Consider the following 16,374-nt stretch of genomic DNA (forward strand, 5'->3'; position numbering starts at 1 on the left):
GAGCTTTGTTTCCCTTGCAACTTCTTTAGGGAAAAAGGCGCGTTCGGTCAGAAAATGGCGTGGCTGACAACCGAAGAGCTGATTGTGAGCCGACGAATTTGAGAGTTTGGGTCATTTACCATCGTAATATGACTGGAGAGATACTTTTTTCCTATTGAGAACGTCCAAGAAAGTGTTAAAATCGGTGAGCCAGTAATCGTTTGATTTTATTAGCAGCATCAACTGAAAATGAAAAGTGAAATGCACTGTTTTTTCCACACATTTTTTTCTAGATGTGAGATTATTGAGAGTGCCTGTGATGTATTTTATTGAGGTCTAACGAATGACGTATCACAACGTGCGCGGTCGTCCTTGGCGGTCAAGAAAGCCGCGGGCGCCGCCGCGATCATTGCGCAGACGACACTTTTAGACCGCCAATATTTTTTGTGCGCATCACGTGCTCCACATAAATCGGCCGGAAACGAAGCAATTGGGAAACCTGGATAACTTTCTGGTATCATTTTTGTTAATTTCATGAGGTATATCAGATTTATTTCGTAAGTAGAGTATGCTTCACGATATATATTATGCAATGAGAAACGTAAAATGTGCTTTTACTTCTGAATCAGTTCATCACTAAAAAATGTTGTTGTTGTTGTTGTTGTTGTTGTTGTTGTTGTTGTTGTTGTTGTTGTTGTTGTTGTTGTACATGCACCATCGATTTTGTTTTGGTTTTGTCACATAGGAACCATGCCGCGGATACCTGTAAAAGTGAAGGAGAAAGGCATCGGGTATGTAATGCTTTGAAGTGACTTTCAGTTACCTGTTTTTGACTTCCGGAAGGTGTCTTTACTGCAAACAAAAAGATTTAGTGCCTTGAGATTAATTGGTACAAAATGTGCAGCCATTATTTGTGCAAAGTGCAACACATTTTATAGGGGAACAATCATGATTTATTACTCACGTTCGTGCCAGCCAGTGCATGATAAAAGACTTTCATTATATTTATATAATAATTTACATACAAATCTACTGATATGAATACATGTACAGTAGTGATTTGCTACACACTTAGTGCAAGGAAAAGAAAAGGTCTAATTGCAAAAACGTAACATTCTCTAAGTAATCAATTTTAAGGAATTGCTAAGGTATGGTTTTCTATGTTTGTAATACTTCCTGACATCACCATAACTGAGAGGTTGGTTGCTTGTTCCAGAGATCGTTTGATACGCTTCAGGTGTGGTCTGCAAAATACAATTCTGGATGTTTTAAAAGCCAGACCAGGTTGGCAGGAGGTTGTTGGGTAAGTAAAGGAAGCGTTTGTATTTTTCATGATTTTCTTTTTGTTGCAAAGGTTCGCGGGTCAATAGAAAAAAATAGGGTCGTTGCAGTACCGAAAACTCTTCATTCTTTTAATGTCTAAATGGCGACTGCATGTGTGTGTGTGTGTGTGTGTGTGTGTGTTTCTCGGGGGGGGGGGGGGGGAGGGGGGATGGTCAATTTCGTGGCTTTGGGAGGGGGAGAGATTGAGGCTGGTGGAGATTTTACTTCTTTTTTGTCTTTTGTTTTTTGTTTTTAAAGGATTTTGATTTGAAATAGAGCAACTCTCTTCATGGTCATGATCTGGTTTGCAGGGATGGAGACCCAGACTTTTTCTGGTGTGAAGTGCACTGGATGAAGGATACCTTTGATCACGCTTACCTGGAGGAACATGTCAAACTCAACCACTTTCGCAACCACTATGAGGTATGTGCAGTTTTGTTACCTGACCAAACATTTATGTTTTAAAATGTAATTTTTTTCTCCAATGGATCACTTGAGTACAAGGAGGAGAGAGTCAGCAGAGAGTGTGTGTGTGTGCATGTATGCGTGTATGTTTGTGTGTGTGTGTTTACTCTGTTTTTACACATTTTACATACATTGTCTTTAATCTATCTTGGTATTTTGTTCTCAGATGGTAATCATAAACAAATGTTTATGGCTTCTCTGTTCATGTGCAGTGTATAAACACCAACATTCTGGTCTGGGTCATCCTGAACTCAGGTCAAAATGAGTTCCTTCCCTTCGGGTCTGATTTATCCCTGACAGGATGCCTTTGTTTTCCTTCTCTGGAGAGGAAATCGATTGTTTTACATATTTAGAGCTTTTCGTAATGCGTTATTGATATAAGCAGATTCGCGATCGTCGATAATGATTTTTGATGGTGTTGTGTAATTTTTAAATTACAAAGGAATTGTTATGTAAGACAGTTTCAAGCGAGCTTTTGCGGATGTATTTACTGTGCAAACAACTCTAAATATGGCAAAAGTGTCAGGTGATAATCAACTTTGTCGCGTGATTATAACAAAATGGCTACGGAGCGGACGATACTTTTTCCGTAACCAGTTGGGAGTGATGCAACAATATCACGGTCTCCTTCCCACAGCAGCAGTCTCAAAATTTTGACTTGTTTTGACCTTAGAACGATGTCTTTATCATATCTGTGAAGAACAGAACGGAGATCACTGTCGAAGTCAGTCATTCGGAAATCGATTTCGTCTTTTATCAGAAACATTAGCGAAAAGCATACGGGAGATAACTCTTGTTTTGATAGATTTCGGCTTTTAGTTCCGCTTCTTTCCCCTTCCTCCGCGTAGTAATTATCCATCCTGTCAGAGAGACTTGAGCGATAGCGATGAACCGATGATTATCAGAATGGGTCTGGGTGTGTTTGAGTGTAAGACAAGTTAGATTCATTGTTTTGCAGCTCACCCGCAAGAACTTGATGGTGAAAAACTTGAAGCGTCTTCGCAGAGCACTTGAGAGGGAGTCAGGAAAACTAGAAGCACAAAAGTATCCTTTCATTTGTGCATGTGTATGCGTGCTTACATTTGAATGTTGTACAGATGTTTCAATACAAAAATGTGTGGGTGTTTTGGTGCACACATACTGATATGGTGTCTGAGATCTTTGTTTTATATAAAGATTTTAGCGAAAATTCCTTGACTTAGTTTCAGATGTGACTTCTTTCCTTCAACATATGAACTGCCTGTAAGTTTTCTTGTTTACAATTTAGTAACATTTTCTCTCAACTATCAATAAATGGGTAGCAAATATTTTCTTGTTCAGTGGGCCATTTGACCGTGTTTTTTTTACATTTAGTCAAGTTTTGACTAAATGTTTTAACATAGAGGGGGGAATCGAGACGAGGGTCGTGGTGTATGTGTGTCTGTCTGTCTGTCTGTCTGTCTGTCTGTCTGTCTGTCTGTGTGTGTAGAGCGATTCAGACTAAACTACTGGACCGATCTTTATGAAATTTGACATGAAAGTTCCTGGGTATGATATCCTCAGACGTTTTTTTCATTTTTTTGATAAATGTCTTTGATGACGTCATATCCGGCTTTTCGTGAAAGTTGAGGCGGCACTGTCACGCTCTCATTTTTCAACCAAATTGGTTGAAATTTTGGTCAAGTAATCTCCGACGAAGCCCGGACTTCGGTATTGCATTTCAGCTTGGTGGCTTAAAAATTAATTAATGACTTTGGTCATTAAAAATCTGAAAATTGTAAAAAAAAAAAAAAAATTATAAAACGATCCAAATTTACGTTCATCTTATTCTCCATCATTTTCTGATTCCAAATAGTTACATTTGGATTAAAAACAAGCTCTGAAAATTAAAAATATAAAAAATATGATCAAAATTAAATTTTTCAAATCAATTTAAAAACACTTTCATCTTATTCCTTGTCGGTTCCTGATTCCAAAAACATATAGATATGATATGTTTGGATTGAAAACACGCTCAGAAAGTTAAAACGAAGAGAGGTACAGAAAAGCGTGCTATCCTTCTCAGCGCAACTACTACCCCGCTCTTCTTGTCAATTTCACTGCCTTTGCCATGAGCGGTGGACTGACGATGCTACGAGCATACGGTCTTGCTGCGTTGCATTGCGTTCAGTTTCATTCTGTGAGTTCGACAGCTACTTGACTAAATGTTGTATTTTCGCCTTACGCGACTTGTTTTATATGGCGTGAGCTGGCTTAATCAATTACTTATAACTTCTCTTCTTTGAGAATACTGTTTTTATTCAGTGACTAAGTGATTATTTACTCCATGTGCAGTTTCAACCATGGCATTAAATCATTTAACATTAATTAACCTGACTAAACAATGTATGTACTATTTGCTAATTTATCATGCTGTTCATGTGATTCAGTCAGAGTACCACATCTTTGTGGATGAGTACCGACGCAACCCTGGCTTTATCTGGATCATGAAGCCCATTGCCAGATCTCAGGGCAAAGGCATCTTTCTCTTCAAACGCCTTAAAGACATCACAGATTGGAAAAAGGTACAGCTCACCAATGTACTTATTCAGTTTTCAGTGTTTCTGTTTGAATAATGCTAACTGTACTAGCCATCTTACACATGAAAAGAAATAATGACAAAATGTGACAACACAGCTTTTATAGAAAATATTGAATAGAAAAACGAGAAGTTGTCACACGTAGCAGACATGTCTTTCCAAATGCATACTGTGTTAGATGCTGTTTGAAAAGTTAAAAGTCAGTGAAAGAGGAAGCGGGTGCTATTTCGCTTTTTTTAACTCTCACACACACCAAAAACAAAGAGACTGCCAAAGTTCCAAAGTTCAGAATAAAAAAACAAGAAAGGTAGGTTGTTGGAACGTTTGTTATTGACAAAACAATACATTCACACACACCACCACACTTTTTCACTGTTCTGGAATTTGCAAAAATATTAAGTTCCAGATGCAAGTGCCTCTGTATTCAGATCCCTTTGCCTAAAATTAATAGAATTGGATAAAATCAAGCCCTTTTTTAATCTCAATTTCAGGGAACAGAATATCTTCCCAACTCGGATCAAACCAAAGAGGTCCCTGAGACCTATGTTGTGCAGCGATACATTGAAAACCCTTACCTCATTGGTGGACGCAAGTTTGACATCAGGATCTATGTTCTTGTCACCTCAGTAAGTATACGTTCTGAAGTATATGTACATGTATGTTTTTACTGAGTTTCTGATGGCCGGTGCGTTCTTTTGTGTGTGTGTGTGCGTGTGTTTGTACGCATGTAAATATGTGTATGTCTGTGGGTTTCTGTGTGTCATATAAGACAAAGCTGTACATAGTTTAAATGATTTGATTTGAATTCCTTCACTTCTGCCAATAATCTTCTGCACCTTGTCATACAGCTCTGTTTACGATCAGAGAGCAAGAGACGAAAGTGTCTGTTTCGTGTATTAGTATTCACCCTTACATGTATGATTATATTACAGTGATTTTGCTGTTGATGTGTAAACTTGATCGAACTATACTTGTATTTTTTTCAGCCATATAAAAAATGTCTGTGTCTCTGTGTTGCAGTATACCCCGTTACGGGTTTGGTTGTATCGCAGTGGTTTTGCTCGCTTCTCCAACACCAGATTCTCCCTGGAGTCTATTGAAAACAGCTGTATCCTTGAGTTCATTTGTGCTTTTCACAACTAGTTTACTGATCTATCTCAAGAGCTAAGGAAGCTATGTTTGTCTGAGAAATGTTACAACACAATTTAAATCCATAGCAATAACTGTAATGTGAGACCCCCTAAGATGAGAGGTAACTTCCAAACAAGCAAGACATCCAGACTGCTGGTTAGTTTACCAAAGAGAATATCACTGTCTTGAGACAAACGCCTCAAATAAAGGGAAATTTTTGGCATGCTGCCCACTTATATTTGTATTGTTGTTTTTGCAGTGAATATTTGCCTCTTGTTTAATTGTTTTGCTTTTTAGTGTTGGGCGGATTCTTGGTAGTGAGTTCTCAGTTGTTGTTTTTTTATTATTTTTTTTTGGGACGAGATTTTCTTTAACATGAACACAAGACGTTCATCTGACAAATGTGGCTGTCCAGAAGACGGCACCAGACTACGACCCGGAGAAAGGCTGCAAGTGGTCCTTACAGCAGCTGCGTATGTACCTCACTGCCAAGCATGGGGTAGAGAATGTAAGTCTCCAGCCATAGTTCTGCCTTTTTTCTGATATTCATTTATGTTCCTGTATCTAGCTACATGCAACACTTAAATTATGTTTAGAGGCAAATAAATAAGCCAGTCAAACAGAAGTGTGTTTGGGCTAATGTAATATCCCTATAAAAATCAGCTTTGCTGAACACAAAAATGTTCAAGAACATACCAGGCAACAATAGCAGTCTGACCCTATCACAAACAGCTGCGACTACTGCGTCACCCTGTCACATTCCTGGTGGCTTGTTTGTTGAAGCCCACACAATATGCTGGTCACTACCTGCCAATACTGTTTTGTTATTGACCTATACATGTGATGACCACAAGCTGGTTGGTCAACTTAACGGACTGCTGAAACATCCATCCAAAATAACCACTGACCAACCAGTATATTGTCCAGTTTGTTGAACAAGGACTCGTGTGTTATAAAAGTACCAGGGGCGGGGATGTAGCTCAGTCGGTAGAGCGCTGGATTTGTATTCAGTTGGCCGCTGTCAGCGTGAGTTCGTCCCCACGTTCGGCAAGAGATTTATTTCTCAGAGTCAACTTTGTGTGCAGACTCTCCTCGGTGTCCGAACACCCCCGTGTGTACACGCAAGCACAAGACCAAGTGCGCACGAAAAAGATCCTGTAATCCATGTCAGAGTTCGGTGGGTTATAGAAACACGAAAATACCCAGCATGCTTCCACCAAAAGCGGCGTATGGCTGCCTAAATGGCGGGGTAAAAAACGTTCATACACGTAAAATTTCACTCGTGCAAAAAACACGAGTGTTCGTGGGAGTTTCAGCCCACGAACGCAGAAGAAGAAGAAGATAAAAGTACCTATATGGCTTCAAAAAAAAAATCAAATTCCAAGGAATTAGATGACATTAAGTAAGTGTATGAGGGGTTCTATGCACAGGGAATTCTGGTCTGTACTGTATAGACTGTCCTTGATTGAGCACAAAGTTGACTTGGCAAAGGCATTTTACCAAAGATTCAGTGCCAAAGCTTCGTGCGCCAGCCTCACCCAATTATTTTGAGGCTTTCACTGAAGTACTTCTGGGAGTAGTTTATCTTTAAAACATGTTGCACTTTATTGGGCTTTGTGTGCAGGTGGAGCAGCTGTTCAAGGACATCAACGAGATCTTCATCTACAGCCTGCAGAGCTGCCAGCGAGTCATCATCAATGACAAGCACTGCTTCGAGCTGTACGGCTACGACATCCTTATTGACGCAAACCTCAAACCGTAAGTGTTACATCAGTGGTGCTCTCAGATACTGTTTGGATCTGCCGCATTGCTTTTTTTGTTGTTGACATGGAGGTCTTCTGACAATCAATTTTTCTACTAAACGGACAAAGCTATAGAGCATCTGGACCCATACATAGTTTCTATCCAGGTTCAACTGACCTATTGTCTTCTGAGTCTGGCAATAACACAGTTGCATCATTAACCGCAAACTCTGTTTTGAGCTGCATGGCTAGGATTATATACTCATAGGAAAAAGTTAGGGACCACTTACGCAAACAAACACAGCTTCCAAACCACCAAACAAAATTGAATCAAATTTGTAACATGTTTAATTCATTATCTCTGCGATCCTTTTCCAAAATATGGTGACATTTCATTCACGCATTACATGTCAACAAGCTCTGAAACAACATGGGGGTCGAAAACAAAATTTGCAAGTTCCGAACAGTTCAGTAATGGGTGTGTCCACCGCGTTTTGCGATGCCTTCTGCAGTCCTGTTCCGCATCGAGTTTACCAGCTTCCTGCAGAAGGCCTGAGGAATGGCCTGCCATTCCATTTGCAGGAACTGAAGCAGTTGCTGCAGGTTCCTTGGGGGTGGGTGGTTGTTCCTCACTCGCCTGTCCAGCTCATCCCACAGGTGCTCGATGGGGTTGAAATCAGGGCTGCAGGCCGGCCAGTTCATCCTGGTGACACCAGCCTGCTGGATGAAGTTGTTGACCAGCCTCGCTCTGTGAGGTGTCGCGTTATCGTCCTGGAACACAGCCTGCGCACCAATCTGGTGTGGGGCGGGTAGATCCAAACGGGACAACCTGGCGATGAGCTGCTGTCAGTCATGGCCGTACAGCTGGACGACGTGATCGCAGGCCAACTTAGTGCAGGCGTTTGCGGATGGTTTTCGTGCTGACGTTGGTGTTTGTTGCCACCCTCAGCTCTCCCTGATGATGTTTGCAGTGGTGTCTCGCTGCTGCAGAGCTTGTCTTCTGATGAAGCGATCTTCACGCTGTGTTGTCTTCTTAGGCCGTCCTGACCTGGGCCTCTCCAGAACGCTGTTGGTGGCCTGGAACTTCTGATGCAGCCTGACCACGACAGAATGGGACACTCCAAGTCGTCTGCCCACTTCTCGCTTGCTTACGCCGTCTTGCAGCCATGCGATGGCCCGGGCTTTGTTGAAGTTGGTCACCTTTCGTCTGGGAGGCATAGTGAGAAGATGGTGGCTAGCAGAAAATCGCGGGGCTATAAAGCCTAACTGGTGACAACAGTTCACTCTCAACACATCCTCCCTGCACGTGCATAACGAATTTTTCATCTTTCCCGCCCAGGCTTGCCCACGCGCCAGCGTAAAAATGGTCCACTTTTTGCAGTTTGGCAGTTTCGTTCCCTAGCCAGGCCTCCGTGGATCCCGAGCAAGTTTCCTGCTAACACAGCATTGCTCACCCACTGTTGTGTAAGGCCTGACAGCCATTTGGTTTCATAAACTTAGGAACAAGGAGTTTGGCACAGATGAAGTCAGCTGGTTTTTTCAAGGGCGGTACCTAACTTTTGCCTTTGAGTATATATACTTTATTGATCCCAAACTTGAAATGTAAATGTTGCATTATATATAGCCATGACTGTGCGTGTGTGTGTGTGTGTGTATTTATGTTTGTGAGTGTCTTTATAAATTAAGGTTTCCCGCAGTGGGGCACTGCGGTTATGAAATTAAAGGCCCCTCCTGTTTTTGGAACCGCAGGAGCTTTCTAGTTTGCTGTTAGGTAGATTTTTGGTTCCTCTTTCCTGTCATGCTCTCTTTTTCTTCATGAATTCTTTTCTTTTTTCTGCCTTCTTGCTCATTCACCTGTATTTTTTCCAAAAATCTCTTCTCTTGCCGCTTGTCTCGCGATTCATGTATAGTTTAATCTGTTAGTGTTCTGATGTAAGTCCAGCAGTAGATAGGTTAAGCCTATTTTAACATACTGGAAACTGGTAATCTTCCAGTAGGTATTAATTTAGTTTTACTAAAGCCTGCTGGGACACAAGTAATGGGTTAGTGCATTTGTAAACAGGAATCGCTTGACAAGTGGCCCCCTTCATCCCCCCCTTCCTCGTCCTGATATGGCTCTGCGTAGTCGGCTGGACGTTAAGCAACAAATAAACAAACAAACAAACAAATTAAGGTTATAGTTTTTGTCTCGATATATATGCAGAAACAACTAGGAGGTTTTATTGAATTTTAGGTGCATCAGTTTGTAGTGTCCGCTGTAGATGAGATGACATTGTCCACATATGTGCAGATGGCTGATCGAAGTGAACGCTTCCCCTTCCCTTACTGCCAGCAATCATGACGACTATAATCTGAAGTTTGGGTTGCTCAATGATGTCCTCAATGTCTTGGACATGGAAAACAGGTAAGGTGCAGTTTTACACAGTCTGTTAAAGGTGAAAGAGGAGATACTTACCAGTAATTTGCAGTTTACTTGTGCTATATTGTTAGATTTGTCTACATTTTAATTAGTACAAAAGAGGATAAATATCAGTCTTTGTGTGTTGTTAGTTGATTGGCTGATTTGTTGGGTAAGATTGATCTGGTTTGGTAGTGTTGGTTTGGTGCCCAAGCAAGTTGGCTGCTTGCTTGCATGCTAATTAAGTTGGTTTCAATATTACCTCAAGTATGGCTGTCAACACTGGTTGATTCTCTCTGAAAAAAATGGTCCGCAGTGAATTTGTGTTTAGTAGCTTTTCTACAATACTCCAGTGTGAAATTTTAAAACATTGTAAAGTTTCTGAAAGCTGCATGTTCGCTTGGAAGTGGAATATACGAATTGCGAAAATAACTCTGTTGTGTTTGTATGGGTTGTGGAAGAGTGAATACCCATGTGTTTCCTCTGACAAACATGGGAGGGGCCAATCACTAGTGAGAGGTGTGTCAGAAAAACGTGCTCCTGTCCAAGGGTATTAACCCTTCCACAACCCATATACAAACCCGGCCAATGCACCTGAAATAAATTGCTCTAAGAGGCATTTTACTTTCAAACTATTGTAATTGTAGCAAGCATAACAATGAATGATGATGATGTTACAGGCTGACAGGCAAGGAGCGTCGCATAGGTCTGTTTGACTTACTGTGGGATGACGGCGCCGTCATTCTCGATGACAGCATCACCAGCGACTACGTCAACAACTTTGCTACATCCCTCAACGCATTTCTAGGTCTGTAATATACAGTGTGTGTGTGTGTGTGTGTGTGTGTGTGTGTGTGTGTGTGTGTGTGTGTGTGTGTGTGTGTGCGCGTGTGTGTGTGTGTGTGTGTGTGTGTGTGTGTGTGTGTGTGTGTGTGTGTGTGTGTGTGTGTGTGCGTGTGTGAGTGTGTGTACATGCATGTGCAATGATTCATGTAGCTAGCAGAAGATGAGTATAGCCAGAGTATACAATCAAACTGTTCACTGAAACCCAAGTCACCGTGGTTGAATTATCTGTCGCGAAGACACTCCTATGAAATAAAACTCTTTTCTCCATTTGTACAGGTTGCAAGGAAGACAGGAAGGACAACCTGAGGCAGGTGTTCCAAACAGCACAGGCATTGAAGAAAGTTCCATAGGGCTGAGCACCTGTGCACTCTCCTTAGACTATGTTATTTTGTATTCAGCCTCAGCTTTTTCTGTGCTAGTGGAGTAAATCTGTGTCTGTGAGAGAAATAGGCAATCTCTTCTTTACACAGTGAACTGCTTGTTATTCAGTGGACATTTCATTTTAACCCTTTGCCTCCCGTGCAATGGAGAAATTACTCCATCATTTTTCCTAATTATAAAAATGGTAGCAAAGTAACCACTGCAAGTTTTCCGAAGTTATTAACTTTGAAACCCGGCAGGAAGTAGGAAGAAAGAGAAACAGATACGTGTCAAAGGTGGCACTGTGTATAACAGGCGTTTACTGGCGATCCAGGATCTGTATATTTGGCGCTCGGAGAGGCATTGGGTTAAACAACTCATACGTTACAAGTGTTCATTTGGAATTGAATGTAACATGATGCATCCCCTCAAAGGAGTTTATTGTTATTATTTTTTCTGGTTTATTTTAATTGCCCTGATTTATGATAGGTAGGAATAATATGGACCCTGAATTTCATTTTCATTCATTTCTTCGTTAATTTGCAAAACTAATACATCATTCTTTTTTTCTCAACCTAACTTCCAGTTTTCTTCCCAGCAAACTCGCTTTTCGTTTGTCCTTTTTCCATTTGCTTTTTTAAATGATGCAGATTTGTATGTGGAATATAGACACTGTGGAATCATTGACTGTGTGAACTGCAATGACACGCACAGTTTTGATCTCATTGTATCACTTTGGTAGAAACTGAAACACTTCCTTTTTGCATGGTTCTTACAAAGAAGAAACGACTACAGAAAGCTGTTTTCATGTTCCTCTTTTGTAGTAGTAGGCGTTATTTTTTTGCAGACATTTTTGCGTTTTATTTCAGTTTCGGAAAAACACATTTGACAAAAGAATGTTATGTTATATGAAGTCTTATATCGCGCGCGTATCTCCAGACTCGGACTCAAGGCGCAGGGATCTATTTTTGCCGTGTGAGATAAAAACAAAAACAGCCTTAAATTAGCAGTTTAGAACCACTGGAACTGACCAAGTACTTCAATCAATCAATATGATGCTTATATCGCGCGTATTCCGTGGGTACAGTTCTAAGCGCAGGGATTTATTTTTAAATTTTTTTATTTTTATTTTATGCAATTTATATCACGCACATATTCAAGGCGCAGGGATTTTTATTTATGCCGTGTGAGATGGAATTTTTTTTTACACAATACATCACGCATTCACATCGGCCAGCAGATCGCAGCCATTTTGGCGCATATCCTACTTTTCACGGCCTATTATTCCAAGTCACACGGGTATTTTGGTGGACATTTTTATCTATGCCTATACAATTTTGCCAGGAAAGACCCTTTTGTCAATCGTGGGATCTTTAACGTGCACACCCCAATGTGGTGTACACGAAGGGACCTCGGTTTTTCGTCTCATCCGAAAGACAAGCACTTGAACCCACCACCTAGGTTAGGAAAGGGGGGAGAAAATTGCTAACGCCCTGACCCAGGGTCGAACTCACAACCTCTCGCTTCCGAGCGCAAGTGCGTTACCACTCGGCCACCCAGTCCTTATTATGTCTGACTTTCATGATGCAGAAAGATTGCTGCATGTCAGATTCACACCAAAGACCAAACGATATAGACTCTCTGTGTGTGTGTGTTTGTGTGTGTGTGTGTGTGTGTGTGTTTGTGCATGCATGCATGTTTGTGTGTGTGTATGTGTTAGTGTGTGTGTGTGTGCACGCATGTGGGTGTGTTGTGTGTGTGTTTGTGCATGCGTGTGTGTGTGTTTGTGTGTGTGTGTGTGTGTGTGTAACTTGCTGCAACATGAATGTAAGAACATTGTTTCTGTTTTTCAATTTGTTGTCAACAGGTATGAAGTATTCAAAGGCAGCAAATACATGTAGTGATTTTGTTGTTCTCTCCATGAAATTGTGTAATGTAAATGAAAACAATGAACAAGGCACAAGTGATACAAATAATATGGTTGCATAGTACTCTGGGAGTGAAACAAAGGCATGGAGAAATAGTATTATACATGCACTTGCCAAAGCAACCCTCGCCTACCACCCTGCACTCGCCCCTCCCTATCTCTCACCCCCCCCCCCCCCCCGGGCCCCCCCCCCCAAAAAAAAGGCCTACAGAATACTGACTCAGAATAGTTTTCTTTTTCTTTCCACTGACATTAAACATAGTTTTCAATGTACATGTATAAGTGTATTAGTATTAGTGTAAATGAGTTGTCCTTGTAAAGACTCTGGGAAATACTTGAACTGTTAACTATATTAATAATTATGATTACGGCATGCAATATGTGTTTCACTGAGTGACATAGAGTAAACGTGTCATGCCACAGTATAGTTTATATTTTTAACACTCAGTTTGACATCTGAAGAGTTAAACTGATTATTTTAACTAATATCTGTTGCTAAGTCTGTTTTTGAAACATGTTTGTATAATCAGATGCACGACGGTTCTGGTATTATAAATTGTTCTGCCATTAAGTATAAAGAGCATTATTAATTTGTATTGATGTGTGTGTGTGTGTGTGTGTGTGTGTGTGTGTGTGTGTGTGTGTGTGTGTGTGTGTGTGTGTTTGAGAAAGAGAACATGGTGATTTGTGTGTGTGTGTATGTGTGAATCAACATAGGGCCTATATAGGCCTACACATGTAGTGCACAAAATATAAAGCACACACTGCCACCAATTCTCCAATAAATGCGAGCACCACCCCCTCCCGCGCCTCCACCATATCCCACCCCCAACCAGACCCCCGCTCCACCTGTTAACTTTTCACGTGCTGACACGAACAAGACAACGTCATAACGAAAACCTATAGTTGCTGAGCGTGGCATGATTGTCAGAAACATTTTGCATCTGACTTTTTCTGTCGTCCCTTTTCTCTTGCAGGCCTCAAATCTCTCGGAGCTATGTGAAAAAAGCCCCACTGACATATAACACCTGGGTGTAGAAACTGACGAAGAAAAACGTGACGTGCAGTGTGGTGCACAAAACGCTGTAATGTGCACTGTCACTCACAGACACGGGGAAATAGGGTCAAACACGGTGCTGCCGCTTTGTTGTTGTAGTGTATTGCTGTTGTTTTCTTGTCGGCTGCACTGAAAGACACCCGACGCAACCCCTTTCTTTTCTTATAATCACTGGGTGTCAACTTTGCTCCCCCCCCCCCCCCCGGCCCCGCTTCGAACTCACCGTCCACTCTTATATTCCCAGCCACCATCACCCCATCGATCCCAAAACATACTACCCCCCCCCCCCCCTCCCCATTCAACCAGCATGCCCTATGCCCTGTGTGTAAGAAAATAACCAAAACGCCTGTAAAGGACACACACACTCAGACCGACACACACACACTGACACACACACACACTCACACACGTGACACGCACAATTCTGTTTGTACCCGCAAGTAAACCAATAAAGTTGTATTGTACACACACCCTCGCACACATCAAAGGAGTAATATTGTTTCATCAAGGTAACATCAACCAAAAACAACAGAATACCACAAACAGAGAAACGGGAATGTATGGTATGATCAATATACAAAACAAGAAGAGCAAACGCTCGATCGAGTCACTTTCGCAGTTCTGAATATTATATGAGGCATCAGATGGACAGGAAGAAATTGCTATTCACAACACAATGAGTCACGTTCACATAAAATTTGAGCCCGGTCACTTTTATAGTTTCCGAGAAAAGCCCAACGTTAAGTTGTGTGTTGCCGAACAGAAAAGGCTAGTTATCTCCCTTGTTTTTCTGATAACGTTCGTAAAAGGCTACAGATGTAAATACTTTGATGTAAAGAATAATCCTACAAAGTTTCAATCACATCCGATGAACTTTGTCAAAGATATAAAATGTCTAATTTTTCCTTTGACGCTGACCTGTGACCTTGAAAAAGGTCAAAGGTCAACGAAATCATCGTTAAAGTGTAGAGGTCATTGGAGGTCACGACTAAACAAAATATGAGCCCGATCGCTTTGATAGTTTCCGAGAAAAGATATAAAATGTCTAATTTTTCCTTTGACGCTGACCTGTGACCTTGAAAAAGGTCAAAGGTCAACGAAACCATCGTTAAAGTGTAGAGGTCATTGGAGGTCACGACTAAACAAAATATGAGCCCGATCGCTTTGATAGTTTCCGAGAAAAGTCCAACGTTAAGGTGGTGTCTACGGACGGACGGCCGGCCGTCCGGACGGACGGCCGGCCGGACAGACTAACACTGACCGATTACATAGAGTCACTTTTTCTCAAGTGACTCAAAAACTAAAATATAAAGCAATACCATTTTTTTGCTAAACTCTTGTAAACGATGTACAACCCCTATCGCATTTGGCGGCAATCAACTTGGGCCACCTTTGTCTTACCAGGACGGGCTATATCGTAAACAGGAATGCTTCTATATATATATATACGACTAGTGTCTGTCTGTCTGTCTGTGTGTCTGTGCGCGACGCGCGGCCAAGGTTCTCGATGGATCTGTTTCAAATTTGGTGATCATATTCAGGTACACCCTGGACACAACCTGGTCGATGAGATATTTCAACACGTGCTCGCAGTGCGCGCTGAACCGATTTTGTTTTTTTTGGTCTGGATCCACTACCAGTAACTCTTCCTTATCTTCTCCAGTGTTTTCAGCCGCGATTATCTCCCTTCTTCCGTGTGGCGTCAATCCATATTCCCGTTACTACGTTACTATTTTTAGAAGGTCACTGCACGTTACTATTTTTAGAAGGTCTCCAGTGTTTTGCGCGTTTATCTCCTTTCCTTCGTGCGCCGGCAAAGCCGGCGTACACCCGGCTTTGCCGGGTCCCAGGCGCAGCCTGGTATTCGGCTCTACTTCTTCCCGGCGAAGCCGGTACCCGGCGAAGCGGGTAATCATCTAGTTTGTTATAAGTGTTCAAAAGCGACAAACAAACAAAAATAGAACACAAATACAAAATACAACACAACAAAACAATAAATGGCCAGCTCAGAAAGACTGTAGGAATTCATAAACTTAAATTCAGACACCCAAATCAAGAATGTCAATCAACATCGAGGTTTTGCTGGATGCAAAAATACAAATTCGATCGTAACCAGGAATAATTGTTCAAAAACGGATGTTTGTGAGATTGTCATTCGCATTTTCCGGGATCCCCTGTTTGTTCGTTTTGAACACAAGCAATGTGGGTCTGATACAGTGCGGAAAGCGAAAACTTGATGTTCTGTCACGTTCGTGTATTATCAAAACAAAAAACACACCCCACAAAACAAAAAGAAAAAAAAACACACACACAAATTCCAAAAAATTTAACGTTCAATGTTCGTGTACAAACTCATACTTCCAGCCATAAAGACGCGGTCGCTGAGGTCTCGTTAACAGTACATGTATTTGCAAATGTATGATATCCTTCGAAATCAATGTATATATGGAAGAGAAAAACCTACAAAGCAAGGACAATATTTCGTAAAAAATGCGAAATTTATAAGACGATAAAAGCTCACTTTGCACTGAAAGTAGCCAGACAGTTAATGTTTAGTACGTGTTCGAATAACATGACGCTATTAACCA

The 16,374-nt window shown here is 41.3% G+C and overlaps 2 protein-coding genes across 2 annotated transcripts in view; one reads left to right on the forward strand and one right to left on the reverse strand.

Annotated features, from left to right (window-relative positions):
* Positions 1–43: 43 nt before the first annotated feature.
* On the forward strand, positions 44–13,325 carry LOC138966366 (probable tubulin polyglutamylase TTLL9). Its single transcript, XM_070338573.1, has 14 exons — positions 44–184; positions 725–770; positions 1,196–1,282; positions 1,614–1,725; positions 2,726–2,811; positions 2,976–3,009; positions 4,176–4,310; positions 4,817–4,951; positions 5,346–5,433; positions 5,843–5,964; positions 7,081–7,214; positions 9,489–9,602; positions 10,277–10,404; positions 10,719–13,325. Exons 2-14 carry the CDS (start codon positions 730–732, stop codon positions 10,790–10,792), a joined length of 1,290 nt encoding a protein of 429 aa, XP_070194674.1. The 5' UTR covers positions 44–184; positions 725–729; the 3' UTR covers positions 10,793–13,325.
* A 947-nt stretch (positions 13,326–14,272) lies between these two features.
* The window catches only part of LOC138966459 (carbohydrate sulfotransferase 11-like), an 8,949-nt gene continuing 6,847 nt past the window's right edge, over positions 14,273–16,374 (reverse strand). The window contains exon 5 of the mRNA XM_070338713.1: positions 14,273–16,374. This exon is cut by the window's right edge and continues 2,036 nt beyond it. The gene's annotated coding sequence lies outside the window, so the exon portion shown is untranslated.

Source organism: Littorina saxatilis, linkage group LG1, assembly GCF_037325665.1.
Source record: "Littorina saxatilis isolate snail1 linkage group LG1, US_GU_Lsax_2.0, whole genome shotgun sequence".
Lineage (NCBI taxonomy): Eukaryota > Metazoa > Mollusca > Gastropoda > Littorinimorpha > Littorinidae > Littorina > Littorina saxatilis.

What these genes read in the sequence shown, in the direction of transcription:
- LOC138966366 (XM_070338573.1), top strand. Translation starts at nt 730, where the DNA reads ATGCCGCGGATACCTGTAAAAGTGAAGGAGAAAGGCATCGG. An exon ending in GTGAAGGAGAAAGGCATCGG is followed by an intron (nt 771 to 1,195) that starts GTATGTAATGCT and finishes TGCTTGTTCCAG; the next exon opens with AGATCGTTTGATACGCTTCA. An exon ending in GGTTGGCAGGAGGTTGTTGG is followed by an intron (nt 1,283 to 1,613) that starts GTAAGTAAAGGA and finishes TCTGGTTTGCAG; the next exon opens with GGATGGAGACCCAGACTTTT.